The sequence below is a fragment of the Oncorhynchus masou genome, chromosome 10 (genome assembly GCF_036934945.1).
Source record: "Oncorhynchus masou masou isolate Uvic2021 chromosome 10, UVic_Omas_1.1, whole genome shotgun sequence".
Lineage (NCBI taxonomy): Eukaryota > Metazoa > Chordata > Actinopteri > Salmoniformes > Salmonidae > Oncorhynchus > Oncorhynchus masou.
Genome location: NC_088221.1, coordinates 21,292,616 through 21,314,618, shown reverse-complemented (window position 1 = coordinate 21,314,618; position 22,003 = coordinate 21,292,616). Strand labels below are relative to the sequence as shown.

Sequence of the window (22,003 nt, the reverse complement as noted above, 5' to 3'; positions counted from 1 at the left end):
TTCCACTGGCCACAATCAACAGCCTGATCAACTCTATGCAAGGATGTCACACTGTATGAGGCAAATGGTCACACCAGATACTGACTGGTTTTCTGATCCACGCCCCTACTTTAAAAAAAAGTTATGTGTCCAACAGATGCATATCTGTATTTTCCATAGATTAAGGCCCCTATGAATTTCAATTGACAGATTTCTTATATATGAACTGTAACTCAGTCAAATCTTTGAAATTGTTGCTTTTATTTTTGTTCAATATTTTTGAGGGCTTAGGCCTAGGCTATTCCTTTGTTTTCCTTCTGATCTCAATCGGATGAATATTAAACTGAGGATTTGATTTTTTTTTCTGAACAATGGCTTTTGTTGTTACTCAATCTAAAACATTAGGAGAGGTCTGTCTGGATGGCCAATGCTATGGGATTTTGGAGGAGAATACTGAGTGCAGTGGTCTTGTAGGAATAACCCTTTGGCTGCTTTTAGACAGGCAGACCAATTCTGATATTCTTTCCACTTAATTGGTATTGATCAATCAGATTTTTTCACCTCAGATATTTTTCAGAGCTGATCTGATTGGTCAAAATGCCAATTTAGTGAAAAAAATATCAGATCAGAATTGGGCTACCTGTCTAAATTAGTCTTGCACACATTGTAAGAGTTTCCATCATGTGGCTTTTGGTCACTAAGCGGTTTATTCCTTGTTCAGTGATTATTCCAAGTGGAGTGTAGGGCGACTATATTGAATGAATGGTTTTGTGCGATATTCCAGATGCCTTTATCACAAGAATAGTTTTTATGAGCATTTATGTCCGCTTGTCTTTTTGGTTTCGTCTCCTATCCTCCTAGTGTGCTGTTTGCACCTTCCCATTTACACCAGAGATCTATATATTATAGAAAGATGCTCATGTCTCCACCGTAACAATGGGAGTCATTGTCCCAAAGGTGGGAAAAGGCAGGCAAGAAGTTTAGGTCCAAAATAAGCATATAGAAACGTATTGGATGTGAAACCTCTCGCTTCGCCTCTTCCTCTCTGTTTGCACACACACACCATGCCCCTCCCCCTGCCACTCACACAACAAAGATGAGAGATCACTACTTCTTCTCTGAAAAGTGGTTTCAACTCGCTATTTGCATTTGAGGTTTGGTCCAACAGAATCGGTCATACTGTGCATTTAGAAAGTATTCAGACCCCCTTAACTTTCCCACATCTTGTTACGTTACAGCCTAATTCTAAACTGGATTAAATAATTTCCCCCCCTCAACCTTCACACAATACCCAATAATGACAAAGCAAAAACAGGTTTTTCGAAATGCTTGCAAGTTTATTAAAAATAAACAGAACATTTACATAAATATTCGGACCCTTCACTCAGTACTTTGTTGATGCACATTTGGCAGCAATTACAGCTTTGAGTCTAATTGGGTATGACACTCAAGCTTGGCACACCTGTATGTATGCCACCTGTATGCCACCATTCTTCTCTGCAGATCCTCTCAAGCTCTGTCAGGTTGGATGGGGGAGTGTCGCTACACAGCTATTTTCAGGTCTCCAGAGATGTCAGATCGGTTTCAAGTCCGGGTTCTGGCTGGGCCACTCAAGGACATTGAGACTTGTACCAAAGCCACTCCTGCAATGTCTTGGCTGTTTGCTTTGGGTCATTGTCCTGTTGGACCCCAGTCTGTGGTCCTGAGCACTCTGGAGCAGGTTTTCATCAAGGATCTCTTTGTACTTTTCTCCGTTCATCTTTCCCTCGATCCTGACTAGTCTCCCAGTCCCTACCGCTGAAAAACATCCCCACAGCATGATGCTGCCACCACCATGCTTCACTGTAAGGATGGTGCCAGGTTTCCTCCAGACGTGACGCTTGGCATTCAGGCCAAAGAGTTCAATCTCGGTTTCAACAGACCAGAGAATCTTGTTTCTCATGGTCTGAGAGACCTTTCAGGTGCCCTTTGGCAAACTCCAAGCGGGCTGTCGTGACATACTGAGGAGTGGCTTCCGTCTGGCCACTCTACCATAAAGGCCTGATTGGTGGAGTGGTGCAGAGATGGTTGTCCTTCTGGAAGGTTCTCCCATCTCCACAGAGGAGCTCTGTCAGTAACCATCCTCCCTGACCAAGGCCTTTCAAACCGATTGCTCAGTTGGCCAGCTCTCGGAAGCGTCTTGGTGGTACCAAACTTCTTCCATTCAATTTTTGTTGTGAAAAATCTCAAGGTTGATCAACAGAAACAGGATTCACCTGAGCTCAATTTCGAATCTCATTGCAAAGGGTCTGAATAGTTATATAAATATGGTATTTAAATTCTAAAAACCTGTTTTTGCTTTCTGAATATGGGATATTGTGTGTAGATTGAGGAAAAAATATAATTTGATACATTTTGGAATAAGGCTGCAACATAACAAAATGTGGTAAAATGGACGGGGTCTGGATACTTTCCAAATGCACTGTGGACACCGAAACACACAGACATTATTTTACTGTAGTAGAGGAGAAGTGATCTTTTCTAATGATACCCTTTTTTCTGTGTCAACTGCACAAATTATGCGCAGAGCAGACACTGCTAAAATGTGAATATCAATGAACAATGATTCTGGAAAATGAATGTTCGGTTTGTTGCGTCATGTTCTGCTTGGAGCATTTTAGCCATAGACTGTTATACTGGCTGTCTAGTCTGTTTTATAAATGTGCAATAAGCATGAAACATTTATATAAGGATTTTTGCAACTCGTTCTCATTCTGGGAAATATACACAATACCAAACATTAGGAACTTACTGTTCTTAATGTTTTGTGCACTCAAAGGTAGCCCACTTGATTCCAACATCTGAACAATGTGGACAGGGTCATAGGTGACATAACAGCACTATGAAACAGGGGCAATTCCATCTTGCTAATGATCCACTTGACTATTGATAGTTTTTCTTGCTGGCATGTCGGTTATGCTGCGTGCATGATGTTATACTGTCTGAATGAGCACGTTTATATAACACTTGGGATGTTATGGAATTTTGGGTAATGATTAATTGTCATAGAAATGTTATTTATAAAAATAAATGTTTTACTTGAAATGCATTTTTGAAAATTGGATGTGACATACAGTACCTAATGAATACAACCAGCCTTGGTGGCGACCCTGTTGAAAAATGAATGATTTTCACCTGGAACTTTTGACCAAAGTGTTATTCTGCATGTAAAATGATTACCAACTTTACCCACTTCATGTGTTATAATAAATTCAAAAATGAAATGCTGTTAGAATAACTATGCTTACTTAAATATGAAGTTGAATCCCCTTTCTCCTGAAATGAATGACAGTATGACGATTATGTTTTTTGTTTGGTTTGTTCACTGTTGTTATCCATAATTGTCGGCTCCAAGATTTCTCCGATAATTGTGCCCTAGGTAACACTCCACTCCATTGTAGTCATATAGTAAGACTTGAACCACAACTGTTTGTCTTGTTCTCTTGCTTGTTTGTGTAAAATAGCCTACAACTTTGCTTGCGAACAAAATGAGGGACTGAAATGTGCACTTGTAGATTTCCTTATGCAATAGTAGTGGCATTTCCACTACTAACCTTAATTGGATCCATGCGGTACGAGCAGTCAGAGGTCTTCCAGGCTTCTTCCTCTCCAGAGTCAGGCCAATGGTGTCAATGTCATGCTGTTTTAACCGGAGATGCTGCTGCCTGCTCTCTCCGACTTCACTACAGCCCTTGATACGTGCTAGTTGGCAGCCTCACTGATGAACAGAGAGATTATTTCCTTCTGTTGAGGATGGTTCTTTCCCACTGTCTTTACCCCTCTTTGTTGCTAGCAATATCATTGTAGGAAATTATCAACATTTTATTTTAACCTCTGACAAACATTTGATTCCACTGCCTGCCTAGCTATGTCTGGGTGTTGACACGAAACAAGACCAGGCCAGAATGCTAGAAAAGTAGGATTTGCAAAGATGTCTAGTGGTGCTAACAAGTACTGGATTGGCAGCTAGGTCATATTATGCTTCACTAATGGTCATACTGACAACCTGGCCAATCCATGCCAAGCTCTCAGCTTATCTGACTGGAAATGATACACCCAGACTCAGGAGCAGCCCAGCCATAGAGGGTGCATGCTTAACAGGTTTCTCTGTACCGTTCCCTGTTATCACGTCAGCGCTCTAGCGTTTATCTCTTACTTCCGCTCATTGTCTCTACAACAAAGCTTCCAAACTGCAAAAATGGAACCCAATCAAGCAAATGTCGGGGGAAAATACAAAAGTTTGTTCCCTTCCAATCTGATGGGTCCCAGAGAACCGTTCAGAATTGAAACCTGCTCGTCTTCACATTTCTAATTCGGTGTATGTTTATTATTTTGCGTACCAAAAACTTGATCAGGCTCACCTGACAAAGTTGGTCACTGAGACCCCCAAACAAGCTAGTTGTGGTTCGATTTGACAACGCATAATGGCCTTAAAAAAAGAAACGTACCTTGTATATAACACACAAACGGACCTTAAACGGAGATGTGATCCCATTGATTGAATGGACCCATGAAATCTCTCCTATCGTGTTTGTACTTTTTTGTGAGTGAGCCCACCATGCAGTATTTTGTCTGCAGACTTCAAAACCCATACACTTTATAACCCTCTTCTCTCCAGGTTATGCAATGGTCTCAGCGGCCCGTCCAGATCTCCAGGTGGTTCTGTCCCTCTCTCTCGTACCACGGCCGCTGCTCTCCTCCCTCTGCTCTGCCTCTGAGGTTGCTGGGGCGCCTCCTGTGATTTCCCTCCTGGCCAGTGCTCCCTAAAAGAGGCCAAGATTGCCAAGATCTGCCCCGTAGCGAGCATGACGGCCACCACGCGTGGCTCTCCTGTTGGGGGAAACGACAACCAGGCAGGCCAGGCACCCGACGCTCCGAGTCAGAGCCAGCCCCCGCTGCCACAGAACCAGGTCAGAAGCCTCTCTGTCCCATCCTCTTCTTTAATTTCTGACCTTCACCTCAACATCCTGTTTTTGACTTGTGCTCTCTTCTAGTCCTCTTTCCCTTTTCTACCTCTACTCTGCCCCATCCTCTCACTTCTCTATCCTCTCACTTCTTCATGTCTCAACATCCTCTTCTATCTCTCGCCTTTCACTCTCCCCTCTTCACTTTTCCTCTGCCGTTCATTGCCCCCATCCTCTGCTCCTCTTTGTGCTAAAGCACATAGCATGACATGAACGTCCTCCTCGTGCCCTGTGGGGCATAAAGCTGTCCTGATTCATTTAACGGTAACTATAAATCAAACCTGTATTGGCCTCTGAAACCATAACACAAGTTGTGTGTTTGATGGATGCTGTTTTGGTGTATTGTTTAGACTTGAGTTTTGTTCTGTTACAAATACTGCACCAGTGGCCCACATTGTTACAGCAGCAGCACAGAGACGCATCTAATTGAATCAAACTGTGAGGGGTGACAGTCAGTGCTCACACCTAGGCACACAGAGGGAGAGAGAAAGACGGCAGGGAGACTTGGAAGGAGGAGGTAGGAATCAACGAACACAAGCCCCAGAGTAATAGATAAAGACAAAGTGTGTGTGTGCTAGGGACAGAGTGTGTGGGCTAGGGATGAGTAGCACCCAGACGTGAGAGGCAAGCTGGCTATGTAGGTCAACCAAGCAGAATGAGCCTTCTCCACACACCCCCACATTTCCCAAGTTCTGCAGCTCCGCTACCCGCATCAGACGCACACACTTGCTGCTACCACTGCTGCTCATACATACGAACAGTCATTAACATATGTCAGACACACACACACACACAGTTCTTGAAGACATGATGGGAATAAAGAATAATTTCTGTGGATTTTCACAGCCTTAAGATTCAAGAGACATGCTGCATTTCTCCTTAACAACTGCATATGCCACATTAATATATTACACACACACACACACACTGACATGGTGACATATTTTCCATGCCTCCCCTAGTGTGTGTGCAATGTGCATTTTGTGCACGCTTGTGTATAATGTTGTTTGTACCTCAAGGTTTGGCTAATTAGCTTTAGCTTAGGCTACATTAGGAAAACAAAACCCATGGGTATGTTTCGGGGAGATGGAGTTCTATAGCTGATAATTTCTATCCTACAGTGCTACTGTTTGTAGAAATCCCATATTTGTTGTAGATTGCTCGAGTACAGTCACGGGTTTTGAGACCTGGCTGCAACAGGGGCCTCAGATAAGATCTTTCTATCACAGCAGTGCCTCCTTGTGAAATCGTCTCTCAGCTCTTTATGGGCTGGACCTTAACTTCAGTGACGCGTGCAGATTGCAAGTTATTCTTTTTTTTAATGCAAATCTCCCAATGTCATCAATGCATGATTTTAAGTGAAAGTCTGAGTGACTGGTGCAGATCCCAAGTTATGACTGAATGATGTGAGCTTGTGTTGAAGAGTGAATGTTGGTGGGAACTGGGAATAGACTGGTTCTGTCCAGATGACTGTCACTCGGCTCTCTGGCTCTCCTGTTATATATAATGAGTCAGTGTTTCCCCTAGTTTCGAGGCGGGTTATTTTGCGAAATTGGAATTCGGGGAATTTCTGCCCTAAATTCTGTTTTTTGATGGTGTGTTTCAGACGGTGTCCCCTAACTCCACCAATGAGAACTCTCCAGTGAGCCCCCCGGATGAGCAGGGTCAGGGGGACGGCCCCCCCCAGCTGGAGGAGGAGGAGCCTGCCTTCCCTCACACAGACCTGGCCAAGCTGGATGACATGATCAACAGGTACAAACACAACAGGCGTATGTATGTTTGGCATTGAGTTCTGTGGGTGGGTGTGTTAATATAAGGAGGTGTGTGTGGTTGTGAGAAGGAATGAGTGTATCTGTATTCATGTGGATGTTTTGTTTCCAGACCCCGCTGGGTGGTTCCAGTTCTTCCAAAGGGAGAGTTAGAGGTTCTTCTAGAAGCTGCTATAGAGCTTAGTAAAAAAGGTAAGAATGTTGATTCATTCTATTCCTCGAATCACTCCTCAATACTTTGAACTATGGCAAGCGAGATGGTATAGCAAGCTTGGCTATGTACACATTTGAAATATTATGACTGCACTGTATTTCACCCACATTGTATGGCGTTTAGACTTGCTTGGTAGCTGACTCACTCTACTTTCGCTTTGTCAATGACTCCACTTAGTTTCTCTTTAGATTGATATTTGACTTGCAGCCCTTCCCAAAAAATCTGTGGTACAGTGGCGGTCGTTGACTTTTAAGATGAGGGAGGGTGATTTTCTTTTTTATGAGCATGGGCTTACTTCTATTACAGCATGTTGGATGACTGTCATTTATAATCCATTCATGTAAAATTGATAGATTTAGGCTACTACATGATACAAAAATTTTCCCTATACCCATTATCACAATAAATTGTGATTTCAATGGGACTTTCTCCATTTTATATTGTTGAATCCACCAAACAAATGATTTTCGTCAAATTCTGCATAATTTATTATAATTTCTAAACTGTGCCACACAGTATGATATGGGCAAGAGAATCTAGGCCTCTAGTTAACTGTTGGAATCATGGAAATATGTTTTTTCTAATTCTATAGTTGGAATATAGTGGGCAGCACCTTGAATACATTGTTGTTTGACATGGTAACGAACAAATTAATAAGTCAGTGAGGAATTTTTGACAGGGTAGGAACCAAAGCGTTGGTCAATGTTTCCAGGTCACCCTAATTAGACGTTACATTACATGTTTTCTTACTTCATGTAGCTAGCTAGCCAACATATTCATTCTTCACCTATTCCTCTCTGGTAAGATACCATTGCACAAACATGCTTATCTAGGCCTACACCAGCACTGGTACCAGGCAGTATTAGCCAACTAGCCATGTTTGCTTTTACTGTTAGCTGGCTTGCTAAATGTTCTAACTAGCGATTAAGCGTTAACAAATAATTTTAGCAACACCTAGCTAAGAAAATACAAACTAACAAACAGTCGTTGGCAGACAGTAAGGTGCACAAACTAATAGTGTAATTATAGAATACTTGTGTAATCAGCTTGTCAGCAATATTGTTGCGTCCATCTGACCATGCAGAGTGAATGGCAAGAAAGGGCTTGTGACTCCGTGGTTGAACAAATGCTCTCTCCTTGAGTGATGGGGCAGGGCTTTGTGTGGTTAGCAGCAGGAGGAGAGGAGAGAGATGACTCAAGTAGTAAATGGACTAAACTATTAAAACTAACATTATACAAGCCAGAGTTGAGTATCACATTTAACAAACCAAACATTGAATTACTGTTATTAAAGGTCAAGTCAAAAAAAGAATTAGCGGAATGAATACACTCCTGATCACACTCAATACAGTTAACTTTCATAGCAGCCACATACAAACATCATCTTCACTTTGCTCATTGTATAATTACTTCTCGCATTTTCACATTCTCTTCCTCTCAAGTTTTCCCATTGCTTGTGGACTTCAGTGCACAACACATCAGCTGTCTGACAAGGCAAAAAAAAACTTCCGAACCATATCATAACCGTTAACTACTGCACATAGCCTACATCATTATCACCATTGATGTGACTATCGTTAATGTGATGACTGTTATTTATTGAATCATTTCCTACTATGTTTAATTGGTACAAGATTAAATTAATCATGTAGCAATTAACTCATTTGGAATTTGGGGTACCACAGGAAAATATGTTTGAGTTATTATCTCCCGATTTAAACTCTAAAGATGTATAAATATCTCTTACATAAATAACAGTCAATTATTAATTATTACCTCATCAATCTCGTTCTGAATGTCGCAGACTTCGTAAATCTGCACAAACCCGTGTCTCTCTGATCAATCCGTACCACACAAATTGATTTTATTATTTACTTACTAATTAGCTAAATGATAACATAAGACACACACACACACACACACACTGTATAGATTATTGATAAGAAACATAATACGATGACAACAAGTCCGTAGCGGACTAACACTATGACACTTGTTACACAAGATGGAGAGTTAAAGAGAGAGAGAGAGCGAGAAAGAGAAGCAACACTTGGATACAGTTGGAAACTATCCTTACAGTAGCTCTAATAACTTGCCCGAACTGCCGCTCTTTTGGCTAAGAGGTAATGTATGTATTTCTGTGTTGAAGGTCTTCGCTGGGTATCTCTGTTGGGCTGAGGCCTACGTGGGCACGGTTCCGCTTGGTGAGAAGGGGGCCTGTTCTTCGAATGGCCTCCTTCGTTCGCGGGTGTCTCTGATTGTCCACAAGAGGTCACAATGTCCTTCTTCTTAGTTGTCTGTTTATTTGAATTCGTTCTGGAAGTGGTCTCCTGAGGACGGCTAATCAGCCGTGTCGATGATCCCAGAGTGGTGATAAAAACAGTGTAGGCAACGATGATTTGAAGAGAATAACCGGATGGTCCTACTTAACCAGTTGGATATAGGGAGCACTCTTTTTTAATTTTTGGATGAAAAACGTTCCCGTTTTAAACAAGATATTTTGTCACGAAAAGATGCTCGACTATGCATATAATTGACAGCTTTGGAAAGAAAACACTCTGACGTTTCCAAAACTGTAAAGATAATGTCTGTGAGTGCCACAGAACTGATACAGGCGAAACCCAGATAGAAATCCAATCAGGAAGTGCTGCATTTTTTGAAACCGCATCATGCCAATGACTCCTTATATGGCTGTGAAGGAGCTTGGAGTCAGCTTACGTTTTCCCCAAGGTGTCTACAGCATTGTGATGTCTTTTTAGGCATTTCCATTGGAGAATGGCTGTAAGAGACCATATAGGGCGAGTGGTCGCATGGTGTCTCCCGGAGAAAACCTTGCTTAAAATACTGAGGTAGTCATTTTTCCAATCGTTTCTTATGAGAAACCAACTGCCTCGACGGATATATTATCGAATACATATGGATCCTAAACAACGTTTGCCGTGTTTCTGTCGATATTATGGAGCAAAATTTGAAAATAGTTTGGCGTTATAGTTGTAGCATTTTTCGGTCGATTTCTCAGCCAAGCATGGTGAATAAACGGGACGTTTTTCGCCTACAAAAATATTATTTTTGGAAAAAAGGAACATTTGCTATCTAACTGGGAGTCTCCTGAGTGAAAGCACCTGAAGTTCTTCAAAGGTAAATGATTTAATTTGATTGCTTTTCTTATTTTTGTGAAAATGTTGCCTGCTGCCAGTAGAGCCTAGCATAGCATTATGCCATGATAAACTTAAACAAATGCTTGTCTAGCGTTGGCTGCAACGCATATTTTGAAAATCTGAGATGACAGTGTTGTTAACAAAAGGCTAAGCTTGTGTTTGAATATATTTATTTAATTTCATTTGCAATTTTCATGAATAGGAAAAGTTGCGTTATGGTAATGCGCTTGAGGCTATGATTACGCTCCCGGATACGGGATTGCTCGTCGCTAGAGGTTAAATTCACCTTCTTAGATACAGCTACTCAACAAACTGTTAACTTCTTATGGTATAGGGGAAGCTTGCGTCCCACTTGGCCAAAAGCCAGGGAAAATGCAGCACGGCAAATTCAAATAAAATGATATAAAAATCTAACTTTCATTAAATCACACACATAAGATACCAAATTAAAGCTACACTCGTTGTGAATCCAGCCAACATGTCAGATTGTAAAAAGGCTTTTCGGTGAAAGCATAAGAAGCTATTATCTGAAGATAGCACAACAATAAACAAAGAGGGTAGCATATTTCAACCCTGCAGGCGCAACACAAAACACAGAAATAAAATATAAAACATGCCTTACCTTTGACGAGCTTCTTTTGTTGGCACTCCAATATGTCCCATAAACATCACAATTGGTCCTTTTTGTTTGATTAATTCCGTCCTTATATATCCAAAATGTCCATTTATTTGGCGCGTTTGATCCAGAAATAAAACAGCTTCCAAATTGCGCAACGTCACTACAAAATATTTCAAATGTTGCCTGTAAACTTTCCCAAAACATTTCAAACTACTTTTGGAATAAAACTTTAGGTGTTTTTAAACGTTAATAATCGATCAAATTGAAGACTGGTCTATCTGTGTTCAATACAGGAAGACAACAAGCCAAGCTACTTTTCAAGTCTTGCGCAACTCTCAACAGTGTTATGCAGTTCCTAGATGGCCTTACTACTTCCATTGCACAAAGGAATAACCTCAACCAAATTCCAAAAACTGGTGACATCCAGTGGAAGCGGTAGGAACTGAAAACAAGTTCCTAAGAAATATTGTTTCCTAATGAGAACTCACTGAATGGACCAAGACCTACAATTAAAAAATTCTGAACGGTTAGTCCTCGGGGTTTTGCCTGCTACATAAATTCTGTTATACTCACAGACATGATTCAAACAGGTTTAGAAACTTATTTTCTATCCAAATCTACTAATAATATGCATATCTTATATTCTTGGCATGAGTAGCAGGAAGTTGAAATTGGGCACGCTATTTATCCAAAAGTGAAAATGCTGCCCCCTATACCTTAAGAAGTTGAGGTTCCTTTGTCTTCTTCAACCTAGTGTTGGAGTTTTCAGGTTCGTGACTAATGTGGACCAAGCTGCAGCTTTTGATCCATCTCGTCTGATTATATTAATTCTGAACTTAATCGTTTTATACCCTCGGGTAGAAAGGGGAGTTTACGTGACACGCTACCTGAGGCATGGCTAGTTACGAAGCAAGGCATCATAATTACTATGATCTTGTTAGAGAACTAAAAACAATCCTATCGTCACAAAAACATTCCCTTTATCCTTGATATTTTCTACACAACATAAATAATGTAAACCTGATATACACAGTGTTAAAGCTCTTCAAGTTGCAATGTTTTTGTTATAGCGTCTTCATAACTATTTTAATGACAACAAAATAGACATACATTTTCCATATTCCATCTCTCATCATTCGGATGTTGAAATATGTGGTCCCAGTGTCCATTGTTTTGATGTTGAAGTTCGGGGCGGCAAAAGTCTCATGGTAACAAAGGGATTTGGCTATCTGTCTGCCATTGCCAGTTGATCTGGCACCTTTGATCCTCACCAAGTCATGACACCATATTAGCACACTTCATAGACCACATAACTACTAGAACAGGTTAGTAAACCGGCTAGAATCATGCAGTACAGTATACAGTCAGCAAGCAGTTTAGCAGTTACACCGGAGGGCCCCTGTGGCAATAAATTAATAAAACCAAAAGCTTACCCTGACTTGCTAGCTAACATAATATCCCTCTCTCTTTTGAGCCGGGTGTTTGAGTAGGCTAAACTAGCTAGCTGCAGTCAACTACTCACCACATTTTATGCACTGCAGTGCTAGCTAGCTGTAGCTTATGCTTTCAGTAATAGATTCATTCTCTGATCCTTGGGTGGATAACATGTCAGTTCATGCTGCAAGAGCTTTGATAGGCTGGTGGCCGCCCTCCGGAAGTTGTCGTAATTGCTGTGTAAGTCTATGGAAGAGGGTGAGAACCATGAGCCTCCTAGGTTTTGTATTGAAGTCATTGAATCCAGAGGAGGAGCCTTCACTGATGTGGGAGTACAATATCTCCATGCACCTAATTATTTTCTCTCTGTTTAGGACTTGATGTGAAGTGTGAGGCGTGCCAGAGGTTTTTCCGAGATGGCCTGACCATCTCCTTCACCAAGATCCTTACAGACGAGGCCGTCAGCGGGTGGAAATTTGAGATCCATGTGAGTCTTCTTCTTTATTGTATATAATTTATTCAGGATAATGGTCATTGTTTTTTAAGAAGTCACGGACCCTCTTCCAAAACTTTGAAAACCCCTCCTCCTCCCAGTCCCTTCCTTTGGGTAATCACTAATTTGACATGATTGGATTGGTGAAACCTTGAATCCAATTGTGTTAATTGTGATTATGTTCCTCTGCCTCAGTCTTGTCGGTCAACACAGATTGCTATCTGGACTCTTGAGCTGGAGCAAAGAAGGAAAAATGAACGGAGAATCCCAGGGGTGATCAATGCTCTTTTTATTGGATGAGGGGGCTTTGGTTTGGCTGCTCTGTTTAACTCAGTAACATTGATCCTGAATAGCCACTCTCAGTAGAGTGTGAGCCACCCACTCTGACAGCCCAGCTCTATCTCTAGCTATGGGCTCAGGTCCCCCCCAATAGTCTCAAATCAGCTCCTATGCCTCACACTTACTTCTTGGGACTTGACTAAGACATGAAAGGATTGACGGAGTACAATATCAAAGGGAAAGGTGGGGCAAATTTCAGATTTGAGAAATGTTAGGGGTAGGGTGGATAAGATATCAAACTAGACAATATACACTGCTAAAAAAATAAAGGGAACACTAAAATAACACATCCTAGATCTGAATGAATGAAATATTCGTATTAAATACTTTTTTCTTTACATAGTTGAATGTGCTGACAATTTTTGTGTGATTTTGTTATCAATGGAAATCAAATTTATCAACCCATGGAGGTCTGGATTTGGAGTCACACTCAAAATTAAAGTGGAAAACCACACTACAGGCTGATCCAACTTTGATGTAATGTCCTTAAAACAAGTCAAAATGAGGCTCAGTAGTGTGTGTGGCCTCCACGTGCCTGTATGACCTCCCTACAATGACTGGGCATGCTCCTGATGAGGTGGCGGATGGTCTCCTGAGATCTCCTCCCAGACCTGGAATAAAGCATCCGCCAACTCCTGGACAATCTGTGGTGCAACGTGGCCTTGGTGGATGGAGCGAAAGATGATGTTCCAGATGTGCTCAATTCGATTCAGGTCTGGGGAACGGGCGGGCCAGTCCATAGCATCAATGCCTTCCTCTTGCAGGAACTGCTGACACACTCCAGCCACATGAGGTCATTGTATTGCATTAGGAGGAACCCAGGGCCAACCGCACCAGCATATGGTCTCACAAGGGGTCCGAGGATCTCATCTTAATACCTAATGGCAGTCAGGCTACCTCTAGCGAGCACATGGAGGGCTGTGCGGCCCCCCAAAGAAATGCCACCCCACACCATGACTGACCCACCGCCAAACCGGTCATGCTGGAGGATATTGCAGGCAGCAGAACATTGTCCACGGCATCTCCAGACTCTGTCACGTCTATCACATGTGCTCAGTGTGAACCTGCTTTAATCTGTGAAGAGCACAGGGCGCCAGTGGCGAATTTGCCAATCTTGGTGTTCTTTGGCAAATGCCAAACGTCCTGCACGGTGTTGGGCTGTAAACACAACCCCCACCTGTGGACGTCGGGCCCTCATACCACCCTCATGGAGTCTGTTTCTGACCGTTTGAGCAGACACATGCACATTTGTGGTCTGCTGGAGGTCATTTTGCAGGGCTCTGGCAGTGCTCCTCCTGCTCCTCCTTGCACAAAGGCGGAGGTAGCGGTGCTGCTGCTGGGTTGTTGCCCTCCTACGGCCTCCTCCACGTCTCCTGATGTACTGGCTTGTCTCCTGGAAGCACCTCCATGCTCTGGACACTCATGCTACCATTAGAGTGAAAGCACCGCCAGCATTCAAAAGTGACCAAAACATCAGCCAGGAAGCATAGGAACTGAGAAGTGGTCTGTGGTCACCACCTGCAGAACCACTCCTTTATTGGGGTTGTCTTGCTAATTGCCTATAATTTCCAACTGTTGTCTATTCCATTTGCACAACAGGATGTGAAACGTATTGTCAATCAGTGTTGCTTCCTAAGTGGACAGTTTGATTTCACAGAAGTGTGATTTACTTGGAGTTACATTGTGTTGTTTTAGTGTTGCCTTTATTTTTTTGAGCAGTGTACATTGTTGCACTAGTTACTATAGCCACAAAGTTATAATTATGGCTAAACCCTGCCCTTTATTTATAATCTCTCTTCTTAAAATCAGATTTTTAAACTTAACCACCCTGCTAACCAGGGGTTGGAACCAAAATGATTTCCCATTAGTTTTTGTTCTGAACAGAACCGCAGCGGTTTAAGGCACTGCATCTCAGCGCTCGGGGCGTCACTACAGACCCTGGTTCGATTTTATGCTGTATCTCATCTGGCCATGATTTGGAGTCCCATAGGGTGGCGCACAATTTGGCTCAGCGCCGTCCGGGTTAGGGTTTGGCCAGGGTAGGCTGTCATCGTAAATAGGAGTTTGTTCTTAACTGGCTTGCCTAGTTAAATAAAATAAAAACAATTGTTTTGTTCTGTTCTGACCAGCATTATAAAGTTCTGAACTGGTTTGAACGGAAAAAAAGTACCTGTTTATATCGTTCCTTTTTAAACCTGTGAAATCAACAGAGTTTTTACATTTAGCTCATTAATTAACTTTACCAATCACTGAGGATAGAGCTGCTTGCTATGGACCGGGCAAGCTAGTTTACATGCTTGGACAGTGTAGGGTGCGAGATCTGACAGAAGTTTTGCAGGGTTGACATGACATGGAGGCTTGGCTTGAAAAACTGGGCATCGTGATATAATGTGCATTTGACTGTTTTTTAGGATATTAGTAGTAAGCCTATTAATTACATAGTACGAGCTAGATACCTGAGGAGGAGCGGCTAATATGGAGGACATCTGAACGTCTGATAGTTGGCTCATCACCGAGGCTGGCTCAATGCTTTGGACCAGAGTTGGCTAACAAGCTTGTGTGTATGTGCAGCAACACCAGAATTCAAAACACGTCATACCTTTTTTGTTGTTGTTAATAAATCTAATGTGAAACATGATAACTATAGTGTCCTTAACCTAGAAATCATGCTGGCCGGCAAACAATGGAAGGATACGTTTCTGAGTGACAGAGTGAGTGCTTTGCATAGGCACTTTGATGGATTTTATCGGGGGGGGGGTGCTTTTACAATAATGGTTATCTTCCGGAACGTTAGAGATCACTTTTGTTCATGTCCTTCCCTCCCAGAAAATAGATCCTGGTTTTCTGTTCCTTAAACCGGTTACAACCCCTGCTGCTAACCTTATGCCTAACCTTAAATTAAGACCAAAGAGCGAATTTTTGTTTTCATGAATTTTTGCTGTGTAACCAATTTTGACTTTATGGCTGTGGTAACTAGTGTCAACCAGGCTATGTGGAGCAGTCACCATGTTGCTGACAGCTATCTTTCAATACATTTTTCTTATTTTTTTATTGAACCGTTATTTAACTAGGCAAGTCGGTTAAGAAGAAATTCTTATTTACAAATCACCTCACTGATATTTTTGAAATTATTAAACTAACTGCTGTTGACGCTCTCTCTCCCTGTCCAGAGGTGTATCATCAACAACACACACCGGCTGGTGGAGCTGTGTGTGGCCAAGCTTTCTCAGGACTGGTTCCCCTTGCTGGAGCTGCTGGCCATGGCCACCAACCCCCACTGCAAGTTCCACATCTACAACGGCACACGGCCCTCTGAGACGGTGCCTGCCGGGGTGCAGCTGGCCGATGACGAGCTCTTCGCCCGCCCCCCTGACCCTCGCTCCCCCAAGGTAGGGTCCGAATTCAAGGTAGCCCCCCCCCCCCAAAGATTTCTTATTTCTCACCCAAGTTGTTCTCCCATTGTACTCCTTGATATGCATCTGATGCATATGCTAAAGGGATGCCCGACAATGTTCTCTACCGGGTACTTGCAAGTTGAAAGACCAGGCGATTCTACTGTTATGAGCGTCTTGTCTGCTAAATTAACAGAGCAATGCCGTTACACAGCCATAGGCTTCTAGAAGCAAGCGCCGCTTATGAGGTTACTGCCTTTTTAAGCTTGAGTTCCACAATATAATATAACCAGTTGATATTACGGTTTCAATAAATTAATCTTAAATGGCACTTGCTTTTTTTATTGACTGAATTTATATGTGGGGAAATTTATCAATTAGGATTTATCTATAATGGTTATGATAAATTTGCTATTTTTGCGATCTGTTTGCATGTTTATAAGTACAAATCCAGTGCGGCCCTTGTTCTAAATATAAATTATATTTTTCTCCATTCAATTACTCCAAATAAATATCACGTGGGTACTGGAACAGTCAAAAATTTCAAATGCCCATCCCTGGTTGCAGGGACTGTTACCACTACAACTTACTCCTGTTAGCCAATATCTTTTTCTAAAATCACCAATAAACCCCACTTTACTACATTTGCACACACTGTATTTAGATTTTTCTATTGTGTTATTGACTGTACGTTTGTTTATGTGTAACTCTGGGATGTTTGTGTCGCACTGCTTTGCTTTATTTTGACCAAGTCGCAGTTGTAAATGAGAACCTTTTCTCAACTGGCCTACCTGGTTAAATAATGGTGAAATAAAACATAAATTACCTGTAGCCAGGTGGATCAACTAAAATACATACTGAGGATTTTTTAATAAACTTATGTGCTGGGACTGATATTGGGGATACTGTGTGAATGTCTCTTTTTCTCCCATCTTAATCTCTTCATATCTGCACAATGAGAAATGTTTGAATACATTTTTTGAATTGAGACTATAAATAAAATATCCTCTGGATATCTGCGATTCCTATAGGAACAGAGAACAGTCTTTTTAGTCATCTGTTGGCCTGCAATTTATTTTCTTGGAACAAATCTACAGAGCAGTATTGTTTGCTCTGGGCTTGCCGCCTTAGGGCCAGCGCACAGAAACAGAGGAGGATCCCTCCGTGCACTGCATAGAAAATGGAAGAGGGATGAAAATACAATAAAAGGATGCACTTGAGTGCTGTGGAGTTTAAATGAGATGGGCCATGCCAGGGAGAGTGTGATTTCTTCTATGAAAAGTGCGATGAATGGAGCGTGGGCCGGGGTGGTCAATGTGAACATTGTTGCGGAGGGAAGCCAAGGCGGCAGCTGCCTGTCTGCTGTAGATGGCAGGCAGCCCAATATGAACACTGCTACAGCCTCTATGGGCATGTGGGTTGAATCAGAAGCCAACCAGTTCTCCTCTGATTTTTCTCTTCAATCAACCCAAGCCTTTCTGTGTAATAGCTGTGAGACGAGAGGGATATATTTGTATCGCTCAACAACTTGAGTGAATAGTGGTCGGATGGTGAGTGTCTTTACCATGTGTTCTTTTTTTGCTCTTTGTTTACAGGGCTGGTTGGTGGATTTAATAAACAAATTTGGCTCGTTAAATGGGTTTCAAACACTGCACGATCGCTTCATAGGTGGCCAAGCACTGAACGTCCAGATCATCGCCGCACTTATCAAGTGAGTTGGCTTGTGAACACACACACGCTTTAATGCAGGGGTTTTCAAACTAGTCACTGGCCCCTTAGGGCAGGGGGTCTGCGAAATTGGCTTCAAAACTGCACAATTTTCTTATACCTTTCTAGTTGTTAGAGCTGTAGTGAGGTCAACATAATGAGTCTACCAAATCTATTCATTTTAAATGTTGATTACTTGCCATTACCATCCACCTGATAATAAGATGGTATTTTTGTTGTTGTTGTTGCTGACATATATGGGTGTCCCTGGTTTGCCTGGGTGGGGGTCCCTGGGCAAGAAAAGGTTGAAAACTCCTGCTTTAATAGATTACATTTAATAGCATGTTTCACTACATTTCCAAGTACTTTCTACATCAGACTCCCCGCTGTATTTATTTGGACAGTGAAGCTACATTTGTTAAATTTAGCTCTATACTCCAGTATTTTTTTATTTGAGAACATTTTATATACGAGGCGACAGTACATAATATCACCTTTTACTCAATGGTATTTCCATACATATGTTTTACAGTTTAGAAATGAAAGCACTTTATGTATCTAGTCCCCCCTACAAATTCACTTTATATGAAACATTCAGACCCCTTGACTTTTTCCACATTTTGTTATGTTACAGCCTTATTTAAAAATTGATTACATAAAAAAAATCCTCAGCAATCTACACACTGTACTCCATAATGAGAAAGTGAAAACAGGTTTTTAGAATATTTTTGTAAATGTATTCAAATTAAATAAGAGACCTTATTTACAAGTATTCAGACCCTTTGCTAGACTCGAAATTGAGCTCAGGATGCACTCCTGTTTCCATTGATCACCCTTGAGATGTTTCTACAACTTGATTGGACATGATTTGGAAAGGCACACACCTGTCTATATAAGGTCCCACAGTTGACCGTGCATGTCAGAGCAGAAACCAAGCCAAATGGTCGAAGGAATTGTCCATAGAGCTCCGAGACAAGATTGCATAGAAGCACAGATCTGGGGAAGGATACCAGATCTGTCTTTATTGAGCTAACCAGTCAGTTAATGTTAGCTCACGGTTTGTGTAGTCATACCCTTTCACATGGTGACATGCTAGCTTTAGCCCACCAGTGAAGGGATATTTAGCAAGCTAGCTAGGTAACATTAACTCACTATTTGTGTAGACAGACTTGCTAGCTAACATTGTGTCGAGGCACAGAAAGGGGGGAAGGGTACCAAAAAATGTCATCAGCATTGAAGGTTCTCAATAACACTGTTGCGTCCATCATTTTTAAATGGAATAAGTTTGGAACCACCAAGTCTCTTCCTAGAGCCTGCAGCCCGGCCAAACTGAGCAATCGGAGGAGAAGGGCCTTGGTCAGGTGACCAAGAACCCGATGGTCACTCTGACAGAGCTCCGGAGTTCCTTTGTTGAGATGGGAGAACCTTCCAGAAGGACAAACATCTCTGTAGCCTGTTTGGAATTTGCCAAAAGGCACTTAGACTCTCATGAGAAACAAGATTCTCTGGTCTGGTGAAACCAAGATTCAACACTTTGGCCTAAAGTGAAGGTTCACCTTTCGACAGGACAATGACCCTAAGCACACAGCCAAGACAACGCAGGAGAGGCTTCGGTACAAGTCTCTGAATGTCCTTGAGTGGCCTAGCCAGAGCCCGGACTTGAACCCGATCTAACATCTCTGGAGAGACCTGAAAATAGCTGTGTAGCGACGCTCCCCATCCAACCTGACAGAGCTTGAGAGGATCTGCAGAGAAGAATGGGAGGAACTCCCCAAATACAGGTGTGCCAAGCTTGTAGTGTCATACCCAAGAAGACTCGAGGATGTAATTGCTGCCAAGGGTGCTTCAACAAAGTACTGAGTGAAGGGTCTTGATACTTATGTAGATGGGATATTTATATATTTTTTTTATATTTAATACATTCGAAAAAATCTGTTTTTGCTTCGTCATTATGAGGTATTGTGGGTAGATAGAAGGGGAGAAAACGATTTAGTCCATTTTAGAATGAGTCCGAAACCTAACAGAATGTGTAAAAAGTCCAGGTCTGAATACTTCCCGAAGGCTAACTCAACTCCATGCACCACCAGTGTATAACATCCCACCGTGTCATCAGTAGAGAAGGCCTCAGGTTCTTGCTCTGATGGCTGTGTCTTCATGACTGGATTGATGAAGATGCTTTAATGTGGCCCATACAACAATCAAACCCACAACTCTTGTTTTTTTTTAATAAACATGCTTCAACATATAGACTGGGTTCATATGGTCATGAAAATCAGGCCTGGAAAATTTTTGGAAAATGATCAAATCCAAAAAGGTTTGGAAAAGTAATTGAAATGTATTTAATCATGTTGGTTAATGTAAGTTATTTAGCCACGGTTTTTAAATATTTTGTCAATCAAATAAAAATCCACATACCAGCCAGGATCGGAATGACACTTTAGCGCGTCTTTGTTTGCGTGCATCACCTGCATGTGTGCGAGACGAGTGGGCCATAACTAAAGGAGAAACAGTAGGACATTGCAGCAGCAAGTAGGCCAATAAAATATGATAAAGAACAGACGAATAACTAGGTAGCCAATTCAAAACATTTAATTGTAGCCTCTAGTTTACCGTTTTATCTATTATTAGCATGTATTCATGTCCCAACAAACTTTCCCCCAACACTCGCGAATAAGGCCATTCAAAGTTGATTTACTTTTTTGAACGATTCATATGATTAATTTCAATTATTATTTTTGATTTAACTAACAATTCACTCCGTCATTATATTAGTTGGGATTTGGTTCAATTGCGGGAAATTTAAGTCATGTGAATCAAAATAATTTTTTGAATCGGGAACTGTAATTTTAAGAAAGAATATTTCATGTAGCCTAGGATTATGTCGCTTCAACTTGTTTTGTAGATGCTTCCAATTGATTTGTGCATCCAATGTATGGGACATTGCAGGCCAACTAGCATCTATTGAGTTGCAAAGTAAACACTTCTAAGATAGGCTAAATATGACTAAACTTGAAAAATGTCAAAGAAGGTATGTGGGCTTGCTTCAACTGAATATCAAGATTTGTAGCCTAACGTGGCCATTTGCTCTTTGATATATTGAAAAAGCAAATTATTTTCAAAAGGTAAACGTATTTGGTTGTAATGTTGCAATGCTACACATCAACGGTGGTCAACCATCCTCCCTGAGAGCAAATGGGTGTGCAGACTTTTACTGCAGTCCCCTTAAAACTAACCACATTTTAGAAATGAACTGCTCAATCAGACCTTGATGAACTGTTTGAGCAGGGCTTGATCAAAAGCCTGCACACACAGTAGCCCTCCAGATTTAGGATTGACCATGTGTTTTATACAGTTGCCTAACAGGTATTCTATGTGGGGGGTTTAGTGCCTTGCACAACGACAGAAGATGGTACATGGGATCAGAGAGCATCCTCCCAGTATCGATACCACATTAGGCATACTTTTTTAAACGTACGCGGAGATGCCGCCAATTGTTGGTCATGGGAATTTGGTTAAAAGTAATGGAGAGTAATGGAAAATTCATAGAATTCCATCTGTTAAAATGTGTATGAACCCTATATAGAGCTAAGGGAACGTCATGGTCTACTGGACGTGTTGCGACTGTTTTGTGTTGTCCTCCAGGCCTTTCGGGCAGTGTTACGAGTTCCTCACGTTGCACACGGTGAAGAAGTACTTCCTGTCCGTCATCGAGATGGTTCCTCAGTTCCTGGAGAACCTGACAGATGAGGAGCTGAAGAAGGAGGCCAAGAACGAAGCCAAAAATGACGCCCTATCCATGATCATCAAGTCCCTGAAGAACCTGGCCTCCAGGGTGCCTGGGCAGGAGGAGACCGTGAAGAGTTTAGAGATTTTTAGGTTAAAAATGATTCTTAGGT

The 22,003-nt window shown here is 41.8% G+C and overlaps 1 protein-coding gene across 7 annotated transcripts in view; it reads left to right on the top strand.

Moving 5' to 3' along the window:
- LOC135547313 (probable ubiquitin carboxyl-terminal hydrolase FAF-X) overlaps positions 1-22,003 on the top strand; it is an 86,799-nt gene that overhangs the window by 11,399 nt on the left and 53,397 nt on the right. For all 7 annotated transcript variants that reach the window (XM_064976196.1, XM_064976194.1, XM_064976193.1 and 4 more), the window contains exons 2-8: positions 4,637-4,928; positions 6,589-6,734; positions 6,864-6,943; positions 12,551-12,663; positions 16,179-16,397; positions 17,996-18,111; positions 21,750-22,001. In XM_064976196.1, coding sequence (XP_064832268.1) covers positions 4,824-4,928; positions 6,589-6,734; positions 6,864-6,943; positions 12,551-12,663; positions 16,179-16,397; positions 17,996-18,111; positions 21,750-22,001 — 1,031 coding nt within the window. In that variant the 5' untranslated portion in view covers positions 4,637-4,823. The remainder of the gene's footprint in view (positions 1-4,636; positions 4,929-6,588; positions 6,735-6,863; positions 6,944-12,550; positions 12,664-16,178; positions 16,398-17,995; positions 18,112-21,749; positions 22,002-22,003) is intronic.